Source organism: Catharus ustulatus, chromosome 1, assembly GCF_009819885.2.
Source record: "Catharus ustulatus isolate bCatUst1 chromosome 1, bCatUst1.pri.v2, whole genome shotgun sequence".
Lineage (NCBI taxonomy): Eukaryota > Metazoa > Chordata > Aves > Passeriformes > Turdidae > Catharus > Catharus ustulatus.
In genome coordinates this window covers 149,508,920-149,527,189 of record NC_046221.1, presented here as the reverse complement: position 1 = coordinate 149,527,189, position 18,270 = coordinate 149,508,920, and the positions used below count along the sequence as shown (strand labels likewise).

Genomic DNA, 18,270 nt, shown 5'->3' with positions numbered 1-18,270 from the left:
ACCCATAATCCTTTTACTTACTGTGCATCATTTCAAAACCATCTCCAAGCCTCCAAGCATCTAAGTGCCTCTAGTGTTCACAAAATTAATTAATTTCAGTACTAACAGAACAGTTTAAAAATAAACACAAAACTTATGAGTCAGATGTGCTGCCATGTTCTAGGTTCTTTATGGAATGTACAGTACTTTTTTACTCTTTTAAATGATAGATGGAAAGGCATTACTGGGATTTTTCTTTTAGATAAGAAATGCTGATGCAGCTTCTAGAAACCTTTAGGTGGTCTGAGCCATGCTTCTGCGTCTTTAGACATTCTCTTACTGTTCCCATATTAATTAAAGGGGAAAATGAAATTATCGGAGTTGTTTGTACAGGAAAAATATTGATTTCATTATAAAATTCAAATTGTTCATAAAGAATTGTTTTAGTGTTCTTATGTATAGGTGATTTTAGGGATATTGGTACCTGGAATGTAATTCTCTTGAGTGAAGTTTACAACAATTTATGTCCTGGAGGACTCCAAAGGTCTCAGTTGACATGGATGATTAATGATATATCAGCATTGGTTTCTCTTGTTTTTGGTGTGTGGTTTTGTGTGGGGGTTTTTTTGTTGTTGTTCGTTTATTTTTGGGGTTTTTTTTGTTTATTTTTTAAATTACGGTAGGCAAAAATACATGTTCTCTAACCTTGAACTTTAGATTTTGAGTTTGCCCGTCCTTTGCAATAAAGTCCTGTAGGACAGTCAGGTATTTTCAGAAACTGGATGCCCCTTACAGAACGTGGACCTTCCTTCTAATGCTTGATTTTTCTCATGTCAGGTTGAGAAATGCTGCCTTGCTTATGTGCTCAGATCATCTGAAAAACAGTCCTGATACTGATGGCAAGTTCTCATGCCAAAGTTCTTAAGTTCTAATGCCAAACAGTAACTCTGAGCTATCAAGTCCTGAAGCTACATCAGAAATTAACATATGAGAACAATATCTTTATTTCGAATATATTTCTGCATGCCTGTCTCAGTTATTTATTTCCTACTGGACCTCACCTCAGATTCTTTCCTAGTGTTTTTGTAAGTTTAAGTATTTGATCAAGCAGGTATTGATTCAGAGGAAAGCAAACAGGTTTGTTTTTTTTTTTTCTTTTCTTTCTTTCTTAAATCCTAAACCAGTTAAACTGCATTCCTGTTGGCCTGACGTCCTTTGTGAAGAAATAAGTGTTACACGCAGTATGTGTGCAATTTCTGGATAGAAAACAATCTGTGATTCTGCTGGCAGGTTTAGCTTATGCATCATCAAGGAAGGTGAGGTGGTTTGTGCTATCCTCATGTTGGGTCAAACTCTGCTAAGATGTGGTTTAGACTATGAAAAATAAGTTAAAAACTATCTCACTTTCCTTCCATGGTTTTTAATGTGGCAACCACATTAATATTTTGTTTCATCCACATGTGAATATTTTATTTCATTCACAGTTGCTGATGATTTCTTGTGTTTGTTAGTGTCTTTGTTCCCTGACATCTTTCAGGATGGACATGCTTGTGCACATGCTTCTATGTAGAGAGTGTTTTCATTCAATACAGTAAATAACTCCTGACAGTAGACTTGCACATTGTTCTCAGACCTGCTGGATGAGTGGAGAGAAAGGGATGGTGAATTGGCTACCACATAAGTTTTGTAATTTGTTTACAAGGCATTTTAATTACAAAACAAAACAAAACAAGCTTTAAACAGTAGACTACCAACACCTTAAAAAAATTATTTTTCTACCCTGGAATTTGATTTGGAATGGGACCTTATGTTCACATATCCTTCAGAGTGTTTACAGTCTGTAGCAGTGCATTTCAAATATCTGAATAGCCTTGCCTTTTTCTGCCTACCGGTAGTTTTGTGAGGCTATTTAAGTAGCTTAAATTTTAATCCACAGGTATTTGGAAGAAGAATGAATCAGTGGTCAAAAAACACAGCTCATTAATTTTACATAATAGCAAAAGAATAAATAGGTCAGTATTCTGTGCATTGCTTTTCTAATAGGATAGTATAATTGGTGTGTAGTTACTGTTTATGGGGTACTTTGAAGATGTAATTTGTTGTACAGGGGTAACGTGTTCATACATTTCTACATCTAGCTATACTCAAAAAGAAGTTAACTTTACATGAAGTCTTTTTGGGTTTCTGATGCACAGTGAAAGAGACCAGAAAGAAATCAGCTGGGATTCAGCTGATCAAGTACCTATGTGTATCTCCCATTACCTGGCTAGACCCTCCACTACAAACAGGAAAGCAATAGCATCATTTGATGAACAATTTGTTTTGTACTTTAGTAGGTATCTGGGTATGGGTCATAGGAATCACTTGTGTCTCCCTTGTCCTTGCTTTTGCAAGAAAATGTTTTTCTGCTTCTTCAGGTTCTGAGAAAGTTCTCTCTCCTGCAAACACGGACTTGCAGAAAGTATTCCTGAGATACTGAATTAAAATTTCTTTTTGGACGAACAGACAACATTTTAGATTTTCTCTGAAAAACTTTAAAACCTTTTCAAGACCTAGAAATTAGCAGTGGAAAATAATCAATCAGCTCACAGGGTAAGCATCTGCCAACTCTATATTCACATTTTTCTGCAATGTTTTACTTAATCTTCTACTGACTGACTGATCATCATGACTCCTTCCACCCTCCACACAGTAGTGTTCCATGAACTCTGGGAATGTTGTGGGAAACTGATATAAGGACTTCTATTGTATGAAGTTGGGAAAATTAGCATCCCTTCCTAGGCAATTTACTGCTGAGGTTAACAAGGTAGCAAAACTTGCAGCATCTAGTAAGAGAAAAAAAATGAATAGGGGACTCATCCCTGAAATCTGCTTTCAAAAAGGGATTACTTATACTTTTTTAGGATTCTTTAGATTTTAACTATGTCGACATCTATAAAACCAAAGTAATGATTGACATCTAGCTAGTTTTTAAAAGTTATTTTTGTTTTGCAGAACACATAAGTAAAGAACAATGTGACAAAAAAGAAGACATACAATGAAATTGCATAATTTGAGGTCGTGGCTCTGCAAATGCATCTGTGATGTACTGCCTCATACCAATGAGAAGCTACAGTTCCTTGACTCCCCCAGCATCTGCAGGTCTGCACTTGATTAAGCACAGGACCGCTGTGGGATTTAAGCACAGCTATGGCACTGAGGATGCTGACGTACAGCACCAAGGTGCTTAGGGATTCAGAACTGAAAATGCACATGTTCACACACACTCCCCAGGCACAGACAGCTCTGTGTGGTCAGCTATTGTGCTTCAGTCTGCTGCTGCTGTCTGCAAAGTGGAGTGATGTGAGTTCCTGGTCCCACCCACCTAAAAATCAATTGAAACTTTTCCTCCCTATGTTGAAAGATCTGTGTGGAGCAACCTTTCCAAGCCAGGAGTGGGTGGGGCCCAGAGCTTTAGCTCGGCACACTGCACACAGCAGGTAGGCAGAAATTCTTTTACAATTTGCTGTTGTCCCTTGCCACAAAAGCATAAAAGAAATACAGCTTAAGTACTTTTTTAAAATCTTGCTCATTCTTTTTTTTCCCCATGTTGAGTAGTTTACTTATGACTTTAATAAATAAAAAAAGGAGGAAAAAAAGAAATAGCAATTTGTGGCTTCTGTATCCATGCAAACCTATTAACTCAATGCAATCTAGAGCAATGTTTCCAAATAACCATATAAATCCCTCTCTCTGTGACACATTTACTATTTCTGTCACCACACATGGTGTCAAATTGCATCTCAGTAACCTTTTCAGCCAGCTGAACTATAATTGCAATGCATTTTTATGACTGTATGTAAAACTACATAGAGATGCCTATATATTCTTGTGGCTGTGGTCAAGAATGTGGCAATCTGTTGCTCTAGAAAAACTTTTTAAAAGCAGTGAAAGAAGTAGAACGAAAGAAAGAAATGGCTCAGCCAATTGCCCATGTGAGACTGTTTGAAATGCTTGAGGAAAATCTATTGTAAAGGGATATATTGATTCTGTGATCATTTTTATTAGTTAGTTTCTAAAACATTATATTTACCATAGATGTCTGTGCCTTACATATGTTATGAGCCTCGGGAGAACAAGATGATAATACTTGCATGGAGTGACATCCTTCAGAATACAGAAGATCATCAATTTCTGGTTTTACAAGAGCAGGAAGCACGCTGAAGTATTCTTGCTATCTTAGGCAGCATTCTTGTTTGCACTGCACATCTACAAGTAGCTTTGTCAGGAGCTTGGTGTAGCTGAACAGGGAGCTTGGTGGAGCCCCAGTATGAAAAGGTAGTAGAGAGGAGATAGAAGCAGGGACAGGCTACACTGGAATAATTTAGAAGTACTACCTGAGTTTGTAGGAGTAGCCTTGGGAGATACAAAGGTTAAATGCAGTTGAGACTTACATGTGAAGCACAAGAAGAGCTTCCAATGCTTTGTTAGTACAAAAATGCTGAGGAAGGAATATGTGGAACCACTGATGAATGGAGGAGGTGATGTAGTGACAGCAGACACTGATAAAATGGAGGCATTCTAAGGTTTATTTGCTATCGCTGCCACCAAACTATCCCATGCATCTGTGCTTAGGGAAAGGGTCCAAAGAGAACTACCAGCAGTAGATGAGTGTTTAGCTGGGGATTACTTGAGAGAGTTTGACCAGAAAAAAAAACATGGGAGCAGATAGACCATACCCAAGGTGCCAAAAAAATAATAAAAAATTAGATGTCTCTGCAGGGCCACTCTATTACATCAGAAGGGTTATGGAAATCATGGAAGGTTCCTAATAGCTGGAAATAGGTAAATGTTGCACCATTTCTTCAGGAAGGCCAAAGAGCATCTGGGGAACTATAAACTAATCAGCATTGCTTTTGTCCTTATGGAACTTAAAGGAGTGGATCCTCTTGGAACACATTTCTGAGCACATGAAGGAGAAGGTGGTCAGAAACACTCAGCATGGATCTACCAAATGTAAATCATATCTGACTGGCTGATTGTATTTATGATTCTATGACTGGATTGTGGATGAGGGGAGAGAAGTGGCTGTCATTCACCTCAACTTAGCAAGGCTTTTGTCTCCAGCAATATTCTTATATCCCAGCTGGGATGGATGTTATGGTCTGTATGATTAAAAATTCATTGATTTGGCTCAGAGGAGAATGGTTAAATGAGTTGTTCTCTACCAAGACAATATTTTCCTGTTTACATAGTAGAGTGCCACAAGAATCTAGAGACTGGAATAGTCTTGTTTAACATCTTTACCAGGTACTTCAAGGAGGTGATAATATCCTCTTTCCTGAGATTTGCAGATGATACCAAATTGGATACCAGATTCACTGTTCAGTGAATGTGCTGTGGGCAGTGCTACCATACAAAAGAACCTAGGCAGGCTGGAGGAATGGGCCAAGAGGAACCTTAGGAAATTCAGCAAGGTCAAATTCAATGTCCCTGTCACCTGGGAATGCTGAGCCCTTGCATCAATACATGCTGGGGGTGACTGGCTTTACTGCAAGGGCTCTGGAGAGTCCTGGCAGACAGCACACTGCCTGTGCATCAGGAGTGTGCCCTGGCAGCAAAGAAGGTAATGGCATCCTGACTGTGCTGGATAGAGCTCAGCCAGGAGCTTGGGGGAAGGGATTATGCTTCTGCTTAGCACCTGTCAGACCACACCTAGGCACTGTGTCTTTTTAAGCCCCTTCAGGAAAGGCAGTGTGAAATTGGAGCCAAGTTCAGCTGAGATTCCCCAGAATGGCTGGAGTCAGGGCCATGTGAGTAGGAGCTAAAGGAACTTTATTTGTTCAGCCTGGAGGAGAGGTGGCTTCAGGTGAACCTGATAGCAGCAGCCTGCCAGCACCTGTGAGGGTGTCTTCAAGAAGACAAAGCCAGGCTCTTCACAGTGGTAAGTGAAGTGGTGGGAGGACAAGAAACAGCAAGTATAAATTGAAACAAGAACATTTGGCCTGGGAATAATAGAAAGAAAAATATATGAAAATATTATACTGGGATTGGGTAAAATGGTTTAGGTGTCACACATTAACAGACCATAAATTGTGAATAGTCAGACACCATTTCCTATGTTCCTGGCTCCATCCACCTAATGTATAAACCAAGATACTTTACCCACCACAGTGAATTTCCATTGGCTAGCAGTGGAAACCTTTGATGTAGCCCAAATTCTTAATTACAGCAAGCATATCTTTTCTGCAAAACATGGTGATAATATTTCAGTTAGTTAAGGCTCAAGCCTGTGACCACAAGGCATGGGGCAGGAACCTAGCTGCCAGGTTTCCTCTGTGGTATAGGCTTTTTTATTTGGCCTGGCCTATGAGTTGAGTTTCTTGGCAGAATTTATTAAGTAGAGCTAGTGCTGCAGGAATGGGTTGCACAAGCACCTGCTCATACTTATGCCTGGCTGGCTTGAACATTGCACATCTGCTGTGCTCCTCTGCTGTCCCCCTCTGCTGTCCCTCTTCTCTAGCTAGCAAAGGAACTGCCATCCCAAGTCTGCTTGTTTCAGCTGGCGTAGCTCTGCCCAGTGTAGCTTTTTGGGTCAGAAGTACAGATGAAGTATGAAAAAGTGATTGTGGCTACCCACAGGCATATTACTATGCCACTTCTGCATGATTGGTAGGAACTGACCTGCTGTGCCTGAAGCTAGCAGCCTTGGGCTTGAACTTCTAAAAGGCATTATTTTACCTCAAGAAGCTTTTTCTTGAATTAGTCATTAATTCTTTTTATTACCCATTAATGCTTCTAAAACCAAAGTGTTTCGTTTAATAAATTTGTGACAATAGATCCTAAAAAGTGTCATTCTGCCTAGTTTTGAGGAATATCAATTCCCAGAGAGGGAACAATTCAGGCTGAGTTATGCCATGCAAAGTGAACCTGTCTGCCCAAATACTCTCATGGCATAGAAGGGGAGCAATGAAAATAAATGTGGTCCCACCCCTTTATTCACAGGTTGGAATAGTTTCCTGGAGGGTGTGTAGCAACACAGATCATTTACTGCTGGTAGCAACAGGAAGTCCTCTGGAGGAACAAGTGTCAGAGAAACCAGATTACAGGAGTGGTTCTGAGTCACAGAGTCACCTGGGATGCTCCTGTGTTGGTCAATGCTCAGAGGTGAACTTCGAGTCAAACAACCAGGCAAATGGTGTGGAGAATTTTCCTGTTTAGGGTGAGGTTGAGGATGTATGATTGATTGGTTGCCTTTGCAGTGCTGTATTCAGCAGTAGAAGGGAGACTCGGAGCTGACGCTGTGCATTACTAACTGATGGCATGTCCAGCTCTTTGTATAACCAGAGGAGGACTGTGTGCACCTGGTGCTCAGTGACCTGCAGGGAATGCTGCTGTGTGGTGCCAAGCATCTCGCATTCTCCTTGGCTTCCACATACCCTTCCTTAATTTTTAGTGTTAAGTGAGAAAGAAAACCTACAGACTTACATTGCAATGACCCCGAGGTTTCTTTTGGCATCTCCCACTGTGAAGAAAGGCAAACCATGACTAAGCAATTTCTGTGTCTGAAGAACAAAGCTCTGTCACTATTCTCAAAGACACAAAAATGTGATTCTTTGTGGGCATTCTGACATGGAGATCCAAGTAGCCGGACAGTGACAGCAGAGCCTTAATGTTCAGTGCTCATCATTTTTAGTGAGTCCCTCTGAACTGCAAGGCTAAGCTGTTCAACCACACCTGAATCTGGGTTCCTGGGGGATAAAACCTGTTCTATAGCTTCTTCCTGTGTTACAAAGGCATGGGTGATTTTAGCATTAAACATCAAACGTCACTGGCTTCTGAGTTAGGGAGTTAATATGTTCCTAGAATCACTTGTTAAACCAGCAACACACATGGTATAGCTTGTATTACACGTGCCTGTTTGCTGCCTACAGGAATGGTGTTGCCTCCTTTACACTGTTCTCTTTGTGCTAGACTTCGGTGTGTTTATCACATATTTTGGGGACTTCAGACACTAGAACTTCATCTGCTTTTAGGTTGCCTGCAAGCTGTGCAGGCTTGCATGCCTATGCACTATTAATTCCTCACATTTCAGGCCAGCCTGATGGATGATAGAATTAAAAACAGAGATAAGCAAAATCTCTTCTATGTAGAATCATAGAATGGTGGGATTTGAAAGGAACCTTAAAGATCATCTAGTGCAAACCCCCATACTGTGAGCGGGGCCTGTTTCCACTAGACCAGAGCCCCATTCAACCTGACCTTGAACAGTTCCAGGGATGGAGCATCCAGAACTTCTCTGGGTTCACCACTCTCACAGTACAGAATTTCTTTCTCATACCTAATCTAGATCTACTCTCTTTCAGTTAAACTCATTTCCCCTTGTCCTGTCACTACATGTCCTTGTAAAAAGTCTATTTTCCTTGTAGGCTCCCTTCAGGTACTGGAAAGCTGCAACTAGGTCACCCCAAAGCCTTCTTTTTTTCCAGGCTGAACAAAACCAAATCTCTCAGCCTTTTCTCATAGGAGAGGTGCTCCATCCTTCTCATCATCTTGGTGGCCTCCTCTTGCTTCACCAGGTCCATGTCCTTCTGTGCTGGGGACCCCAGAGCTGACACAGCACTGCAGGTGGGGCCTCACCAGAGTGAAATAGGGGGGCAGAATGACAGGGCTTTGGAAGCAGCCCAGGACACATTTGGCCTTCTGGTCTGTGGGTGCACATTTTGCCAGCTCATGTCCAGTCTCCCATCCACCAGCACCCCCAAGTCCTTCTGGGCAGGGCTGCTCTCCATCTGTTCATCCCTCACCTGGACCGATACCAGAGGTTGACCCAACTCAAGTGCAGCACCTTGCACTTGGTCTTGTTAAACCTCATAAGGTTCCCTTGAGCCACTTCTCAAACCTGGTCCCTCTGGATGGCATCCCATCCTTCAGGTGTGTCAGCTGCAGCACCCAGCTTGGTGCCCTCTGCAGATGTGCTGAGGGTGCACTTCATGCCTTTGTCTATGTCATTAATGAAGATATTAAATAGTGCTGGTCCCACTACAGATCCCTGAGGGACATCCCTTGTCACTGACGTCCATTGGGACTCTGAGCCATTGACCAACATGCTCCAGATGTGACCATCTAACCAATTTTTTATCGACCTAACAGTCCACCCATTGAATGCATCTATCCAATTAAAAAAGAATGTTATTGTTGAGGATCGTGTCAAAGGCTTTACAGAAGACCAGATAAATGCCTATCAGGCAATATAATTGCACAGCCAAATTAAGGAGAGTATAACAAATCCTAAGTTTGAAGTTGGTCCTACTTTGCATGCAAGGTTTAACCAAATGACCTCCAGAGATACTTTCTATCTCAAATTATGATTCTAACAAAAGAAGGAATTTTTCAAGAGATATTAAAATCTTTTCTCTGAGCTCTGAAGTCATTAGGGAGATTACTGGGACTCCCTGTGCAAGTCAGAGATTAATGAAGGTCATGCTCTTTCCATCTGTGGACTTTGCAAATCACATCAGTACTTCATATACCAATGATCTTACTATTTCTGGAACTAGTGAAATTATATTCACTTCTGCATGCTCTAAATTTACCCCTAAATTATGCATAGAAATGCCGACCCTAAAATGCATGTAGAAATGAAATAAAAATTCGCAGCTGGCTGGAGGCCCCCTGCAGATCTGTGCTGACGTGACGATCACTGATGACTCTTACTTAGCCCAGTGATGTGAAGGCTGGATTGAGCCCTGTCCCTGGTTTCTTACCCCTGATTTGATCTCCCTACCATAAATGAATGAGGATGGATTATTGTATGTACAGCAGGTGCCAGGCGCATTCTCTGGCACTTTTATTTCCTCTTCTTGAGGAATTCACAGACAAAGTAGATGGTGACTTGGCACTCAGAGTCGTTCCACTCTCCTGTGCTGAGCATTTCCACACAGTCCTCGTGACCAGCTGGGTCATGAGGCTCCCCTTGCTTCCAGTTACTGTAGTTCTGCAGTGGGCTGTTGTCTGCATACACAAACTGTCCTTCCCTTTCCATGTCGTTCAGCCCAATGAAGGCTCGGAACAGGCCACTGCTGGAGATGTAGTCAGCAATCAGGGCATTGGTTGCATCATCTTTAGGCATGGCCAGTGATCCTCCTCTGTCCCTGCAGTGGATGAAGGCCTCTCTGTAATTCTTCTCTTCTTTCACAATGTAATAGAATTTCTCATCTGTCTCCCTGATACCTGCTATAACTTTGAAGAAGAAAAATTGCTTAATGGCATGTCAACAGATGCTGAAGGTTATTCTATTCCAATATGACTTATATTCTATTCCAATATTCCAGTATGATTTTTACATTTGAATTAATAAAAGGGAAGGAGAAAAAGTATTCCCACCACTGTATTTATGATGAATGATGAGGACATGATCAGAGATCGATGTGACTAATGGGATTGTCAGCACTTAGCACACATTAGTACTAGAACTAGTACTAGAACTATGTTCTGATTGGCATGTCTCCTGTGACACTTCAGTTTTATTCCCTGAATTTCTAATACTAATCAACTTAAGGCATGCTGGTCAAATGGCAATGTCTAATTCTGGATCACTCTATAGCTTTGTATGTTCTTGAATGTAGATTGTGAAAGAGTGCCCAGGGGTAGAAACACAGGGGTACAGATAGTTTTTCAGGCCCTTTCCATGTAGAGGAAAGTGAATGTGAATGTGACTGCTAAGACAAGACATTTTAGATATGGCCTGATATTCAGAGCTGCTGTAGCACTGTGGCATTGACAAGGAACAAAATTGTGGTTGCTTAGGAGCTTTAAAAGGCAGACCTCTCAACCAGTGAGTGTATAGCCTAGTGAAATAAGCAGTGCCAAGCAGTATGCCTGGGTTGCTGGAGGTTGATTATCTCTGCTAATGGAGTGCTGGAATGGTCTTGAGCAGAATTTAGCCTGGGAAAATTAACACTCTCCCCAGCTCAGGAGTTACCCCAGGCACAGCTTAGAATTTTGTAGAGGAACACTCTTTGATAATACATCATTCAGTTTTTAGTGTTTTTAATACAGAAGGATGTTGTTCTGTGCTGGATGCCCACAGTGACCAATAACAGTCTCAAATTCATTTAATTTACTGATAGAGCCCTAGTCCTGGAAGCAGTGATAGGGCTGTCTCCAAATCACTTTTATGCCAGGAAACTCCCTTCCTTTCAGTGGGGAAGTTTGCACAGTCCACCCAGCAGTGCTGCCTGCAAATGTGGCTTCTCATAACCCATATCTTTGAGTGTTGGTCCCTTGTTACAGGAAAATTGTGCATGTACTGAAGGGAGCACTAGGAGTACTGTGTCTGCAGCCTTCCCAGGCAGCAGAAAGATCAAGAGGTTCTTATTGCTCTTCCTGCCTGTCTGGAGCACACTGGCACAAACTTCTGCCTTATATTGCCTGACTGGCCACCAAACCTGGGTAGAATGACAGTGCAGAGATGGTCAGCAAATCATTCCTTGGGCTTTTCATGATGCAGTCTCTTGTGGTGTTGATAACATCTGTATTGCTTTTTGCTTTTAGTCATCTGGTCCTTTTATCCTTACAGATGTAAAACTGTCTCTTCTTTTAGGCTTTCAGAATCCCTGAAACAGAGGACCCTCTCTCTGGGTCATCTGTGGACACTTCCATAGAGCAACAATGGTAGAAGAATACCAATGACATCTGTTACTGGAGTCAAATAAATCCCATCAAATACATAAAGATCCTTACCATTCTTCACAAACTTGATGGATGTGTTAAGACGGGCAACATTGAGATTCAGCTGTCCAACAAATCTGCGGTATCTTCCACAGTCACAGACCGTGCCTGGTGCAATACAAAGGACAGAGGATTTACCTATTTAAAAACATGTGTGTGTGTATGTGTGTGTGTGCATGGAGAGTCACCTGTAGCCCACTTCAAAGCTTCTGAAGACCTGGGCTCCACTTATGGAGATCCAGTCTCACTTTACCCCACTGGCTATACTCCTTTTGATTAAAGTGCTTAATGTTTTGGCTCTGTACACTCTGTACAGTCCCTTGCTAACTGGCTTAAGCAAGTTAATACCAACCCAAATAATCAATAGCTTTCAAGCACTGAAGTCTCAGTTAATTTTTTTTTTTTCTTTTCTTTTAACTGGAATTTGGCTTGGTAAAGGCTTTGTTTGTTCTTCTGTTTTTCTCAGAAAGAAAATAAGTTGCTGATGGTTTCCCATGAAGAACCAAATGGTCATTTTATATTAAATCTCTTAAAAATAAACACAAGTATAACTTCAAGGTGGGTAGCCATTCAAGGTTATTAGGACTGAGAACTTTCTAGTTTGTCAAATTCTCCTCCTGTAAGCAAATGCATCACATTAATTTGACAACAGATTATGTTCTATTTAAAATCACTTACTTTTTTGTCCCCATGCTTCTATTAGGAAACTGTTAAAGGGCTTAATTCCTTTGATATTAGGAAACTTTCTTCTATTATCCAGTTTAAATGCATACTGCTGGCCTGTGTGTTAGTTTTTATAATACCAAACGTTGCCCATGAATTTGGGTGACTTCATATTTTGTGTATGCTGGTGTATTCATAGGAATCTGTCATGTCCCTACACTATCCTTTATTTTGTTCAACAAAACATTTTCGGTCTCTTCCTTACATTTAATCTATTCTCACGTTTTCCCTTGGGCCTCAAAATTTCATGGAATTTCATACAAACCAATCCTGAAATCAAAGATCCAGCAGACTTGACCATTCTGCACAGAAGGATGTGTAGCATACCTGCGTTTCCTTTTTTTCCTGAAACCCCTGGTAAGCCTTTGGCTCCTTTGTCACCTGAATAAAGAGGAGATATTTTCTCAGATCTCAGACAGTGCATATGTCAGGAAAGAGTATTCAAAAACCCATTTAATAATATATGAACAATGTGCTTTTGATGGGAAGCTCTGATAGACTGTACTGGAAGATGTGCCAAGTTAAACAAACCACGATTAATTCTGGTGCGTGGAAATGAGAACCCTTTAATAGCTAACTCACTGATAACGCTGGCATCTCGTGTGCTGCTGGTTCCTGGTACCACTTACTTTAAATATAAATTGCAAAATTATCCTGAGACACTGAAAGCACTCAAGAAATCTTGGAAAGGTGAGATCTGGGTTCTCTCAGGGACTGCAGGACAGAGCCCTTGCCCAGGTTCAGTAGCTCCATGGTGAGATGAGGCAGCAGATGTGCTCTAAGCCACTGAATTCAGGCGTGCAAGAGATTGTGTGTGCAGGCAGCAGTTGGCACCTGCACGGAGGGAGGTCATTAAGGAGCAGCATTTCAGTTCAGTTTATGGAAATGTGATTTATTTGCATCCAACTGCTTTCCCCCTCTTTTGTAAATTATAGAAGTGATAGAAATACTTTTCCAAATGCTCTGCTACTATATAAATGGAGGTGACCAGCTCTTTAAAAAATCTCAGTTGTAATTTGGGTCAGGAACAGCTGCACTTTATCTGAAATTCATGTCAGCTCTTTTATGAATAAAACCTTCCGAGGTCAAAACATACTAATACTTGCTCTGCCTTATTGATGACCATGTTTTTATGTACTTTCCACTTTATATGGTTGTGGTTTTTTAAAGAATAGGCTGTAATTTTAATTAGCAGTGCTTGACATTGCACACTTTCAAGCTGGAATTTCACGGTTGCTTCATTAAGAATTCGAATGTTTAATCATAGATTTAAACAGTGACTTGTGACCTTTGCTTCCAGAAATAAAATTAGAAAAAACTGTAAGGGGACAATAAATTGTGCATTCAGATTAAAAGAGAACTTGATTTAAAGGCTCAGAACATTGGTTTACTTCCAGATAAGGAAAAACAACTTGTGAGATTGTTCATTTTTTGTATCCTTTAGGAATGGAAGACATCTTAGGAGATAACTGTTTGAGTTATCAGTTTTCTAGGTACTTCTGAAAGTTAATCCCTCAGGTCAAAAATCTTTTCTTCTTGCCTGATACTGAGGCTGGCTAGAGGCCATGAAAGGATTATTAAAAACAGTGGTTTGAGCAGCTCTCCAGAGAGACTGTTCCACCCACTCAACAGCATACCCAGCTGATGTGCTGCTTAGAGACCACAGAGTTCTCCCTGCAATGGTGGTGGCCCTGGTCAGCTTTCAAGGCAGGTCTCCTTGTGGCAGAAGTAATGTTCCTTCTTCAGCAGCTCTTTTGGAATATCAGAAAGGAATGCCTGAGCTTCTTCTCAAGACAAATAGAGCACAATTTCATGAAATTATTGTCCAGGTGGATTTGGAGTCTATCTTGATTTGCAAGTAGTTGCCATCCCTGCTTATGTGAGTGCCTTCTTAAAACTCCTGAATTCATTCTTCACCAGGACAGGGATGTCCTGTGCATTGCTTGCTCATGTGACCCACAGCAGTGCAGGTGACAAGGTGTGGCATCCTCAGCAGCAGCAGGACATTGACTTAGGTCTTCAGCATTCAAATCAAAGGCATAAATTTGTCTCTGACAGTGTTCAGAGGATTTACTTCACAAGAACTGGATTTCTCCCTTCCTCTTTTACCACAGAATCATAGAATAGTTTGGGGTGGAAGTGACCTTTAAAGGTCATCTAGTCCAACCTACATGCAATGAGCAGAAACACCTTGAACTAGATCCATCAAAGAGGATTGATGTCTTAACTAATTTTATGAGTTATTTTGCCAAATTAGTTGGATATATTGCATATGTCAAATAAAACTAGGGTATTTTAGTTAGCTCTCATCATCAATCTTTATGCATTACTTTATTTGGAGAGCACTGGTCATACCATTATCTAATATTGCTCCTTATCTGGAGCTCATCTTTACCTTGAGGGAAAAAAGCCCCAAGAAAATTCCCAGACCAGAGCTTACCCTTTCCACCAATTGGACCAATTTTACCAAGCATTCCCTGGTCCCCAACATCTCCCACTGGTCCCTTGTTTCCTAAGAGAAGAAATGAAGAGGAAGTGAGTATGGGTGGTTGCTGTAATTTCTTTTCTGAGACACTGTTTAGTTCTCAACTGCTGCTATTTTTCCTGAGTGTGGCCAGTCTGCATGTGTGGCAAAATGAAGTTAGCACAGCCCTGAGAATATTTGGAAGAGTACAGCCAGATCTCTGCTCCTGTAGAGTATGACAGTAGGACATTGCAAAGAACCTTAATAGAATTGCCTGTTCAAACATCATGTCTTAGAGAAAATAGAAACTAAAACTACTAGTGATTTATTTCACAGTCAAACCAGGCTGGCAGCTTTTATTTTTCTCCACCCCAGGCAAAACACTTTCCTAAGTCCTTGCGGCTTCGCTGGGAGTCCTTCTCAAAGCAGGACTGCAAGTAGAGAGCTACTAATTTTGCTGTAGGTGTTTTCCCAGTCTTCAGAGCACCAAAATAACTGCTGTCCATTTAATTGATTAATAAAGACTGTAGATTCTGAAATAGCTGTTTAATGATGACAGACCAATCTAGGGAATCTCAGTTTGCAAAAGGAATTTAACATCAATAAGATGTTTTGTAAATGGTTGATTCCCTGAATTCCTTGTATCTTACCTGATGGTCATTTTAAGGTAAGAAGCAAAATCATAAGAATGCATTCAAAAATGGAAAAAGGATTTTATTATAACAATAAAACCAGAGTGATTTTAAAGTTTCTATAAAAGTAAAAACTTTTCTGATTAGTCTTAGACCACAGTCAAGGAAGAAAGACTTTGGATATGCAATGCCATTAAACACTAAAGCTAAATTAAGCTTTCAAATTAGAGTATGCAAACAAGGCTGACTAGGTCACATCTGGTGCCTCCACATGATCTGCCCAGATTTTTTTTTTTGTGTGTGTGTATGGCTTTGTTTGCTTTTCCACAGAATACAGACAACTGAAACCAAATTTTATTGAACACCCAGATGTATTGCTAAGCAATAATGCTTAAAGGCTAATTTCAGTAAGAGTAATTGTTCTGATTATGTATATGATCTACATGATTTTCTGAATCACATTCATGCCAGCCATATCTATGTCTTAAGTATCAGTAGGAATTGAACTAAGCTGTCTAAGTATTATGTTCACCAATTAATGTTTGACAAGATTGTGAAATCCACTGGTGAAACAGGAATGAAAAGCATTAAACACCAATCATATGCATGAGTACAGTTTTGTATAATGATATTCATATACCAGCAGTAGCCAACAAATCATCATAAATACCTTTTGATCCTTTTGGTCCAACCTTTCCTTGTTTGCCTACTTCTCCTCTGTCTCCCTTTTCACCTTCATCCCCTTCCAAAAAAAAACAGAAAATAAAACATCATGGTACATTTCTCTCAGTGCAGTAAGTACAACTATTCACACTCAGACAGAAAAGTTCATGGTGGTTTTTTTCCTACAGATTTCTTTTTATTTCCCATTGAAGGCACAGTAGCCATGGGATAAATTTCCAGACAAGAGATAAGGAATCCAACCATCATTAGGAAAAGCTAAAAGCTTTCCCTTTCAGAGAGGCTGTTACAACATGAGAATTATACAACAGCAATTTCTACTGCCATAATTTAAACATTATTAGCTATAAAGCAGATAAATAAGCCAATCATTCAATATTGGGAAACCTGTGCACACAGGGACAAACTGCCAAGGGAGGCAACAGGTGTTTATTAATTGTTCCTGGTGATTCCATTCCGAGTAACTCTGGTTCAGGGTATGCAGATGCATTTGGAATGAGAGGAATGTAAATATGTTGAAATAGATCTTGACATAGACCTTGGCACTTCATATGACACAATTCTTGCCTTCATTTTTTGACAGATGGCATTTGTATGTTGATACAAGAAACTTGTTTTGCAATTACTCCAATGCTTTATTTTGAAAGGTCATACACAGAGTATCTGTAAGAGGTAAAATCATTGCATTTATTATCGTAGTGAAGAGATTTCTCTAAATGAGATCAAGACCCCATTATACAGGCTCCTGTATAGCTCTGTATAAGCACTTTCACTATTGGAAGAGACAGTCTCTTGTGCAGTGTATAATCTAAAGGCACAAGGCAGCAATTAGTCAGAATGAAATGTTATTTCCTTCCACAAATAGCATACAATATTTCTTTGCATTATGCAGGAAATTGGAGACACAACTAAAGATGATTTTCTCATCTTCTTAATTTGGAGACAAATCCTAGGAAGGTATTTTTTCTCCCCCCAGCAGAGGTGGGGAGGAGACACACAGCTCACCTGCACTGAACACGGGCAGCCTTCCAGAGGCTCTCCTGTTGTTCCCTGCCCGTGCTGGCAATGAGCCTTGCAGTAGGAAGCAGTGCCACAGCCTCTTGGCTCAACCAGGATCTGGGAGTGGCAGCCAGTTGTGTCTGTGCCTGCTGCCCAGGAGGGGAGAAGGCTGTGGTGCAGTATATGGAGAGCCAAGGGAGGGAAGTCTGTGTGGTTGTCAGCCAGAGAGGTGAGGACAGAACAGCAGTATGTGACAAGACCAATAACCTGTCCCACCCAGCAGAAAGTGTTCAGGGATCTGAGGTGTACTGAGGGTGGCTATGACCCAGGCAGCCACTTCCAGCCCTCTCACAGCAATGGCTTTAGTGCTTACCTGAGCCATGCACTGCATCCCCTCCCCTTATGAGCAGCCACTAGTGATTCTTCCCTCCAGCAATTAGCCTTTTAAACCCGTTTATATCTTTGGCCCTTATAATAAATATCCTGTGGCAAATAGCACAATGATTTTTTTAGTATGCTGAGGAGAATGTACCTTCCCATGGTTGCTTTAAGTCTGATCATTACACTGGACTCCTTTTTTGCGGAAAAATACTTCCCACTAATTCCTGATTTACCTTCTGTAGTCAGAGGTAGCATGTCATGGGCTTTTCTCTGAAGTAATAGTAGATGAGAAGTGCTGCACATTAATTGCAGCACATAAAATGTAGTGTTAGCTGTTTGCACCTTTCCATTCCAGTTACATGGACTGAGCTGAGTCTGTCCCTTTATGCTGAAAAAACCCTTTCATGCTGGGACTCTTTTGTGAAGGGCAGACTCACCCTGTTGGTGAGGATGCCCTTCAGAGGGAAGGTCAATGGCCCAAGCTGAAGAAGATAAAGGGCTGATCTTCACATTGAAGGGAGGAAGCAGTTGCTAAAAGGATGGACAAGGAGGAAATGACATGGTGTGTGCTGGCTCACTCAGGCTCTGTTTTTAACCAGCTTCCACAGGTAAAGTAGGAAGAGAAAAGACTAAAAGCAGTCAGCAATAGAAACTATAAACATCTCTAGTTTCGCTAGGTCTTAAAAATACTGTGAAAGT

General features: G+C 40.8%; 1 protein-coding gene across 1 annotated transcript; it reads right to left on the bottom strand.

Annotated features, from left to right (window-relative positions):
- Positions 1–8,523: 8,523 nt before the first annotated feature.
- On the bottom strand, positions 8,524–17,826 carry COLEC10 (collectin subfamily member 10). The gene is made up of 6 exons (XM_033063323.1): positions 17,805–17,826; positions 16,181–16,252; positions 14,855–14,926; positions 12,742–12,795; positions 11,704–11,799; positions 8,524–10,200 (listed from the first exon to the last, which is right to left on the bottom strand). The coding sequence occupies exons 1-6, from the start codon at positions 17,824–17,826 to the stop codon at positions 9,809–9,811; spliced, it is 708 nt and encodes a 235-aa protein (XP_032919214.1). The 3' UTR covers positions 8,524–9,808.
- Between the last annotated feature and the right edge of the window lie 444 nt (positions 17,827–18,270).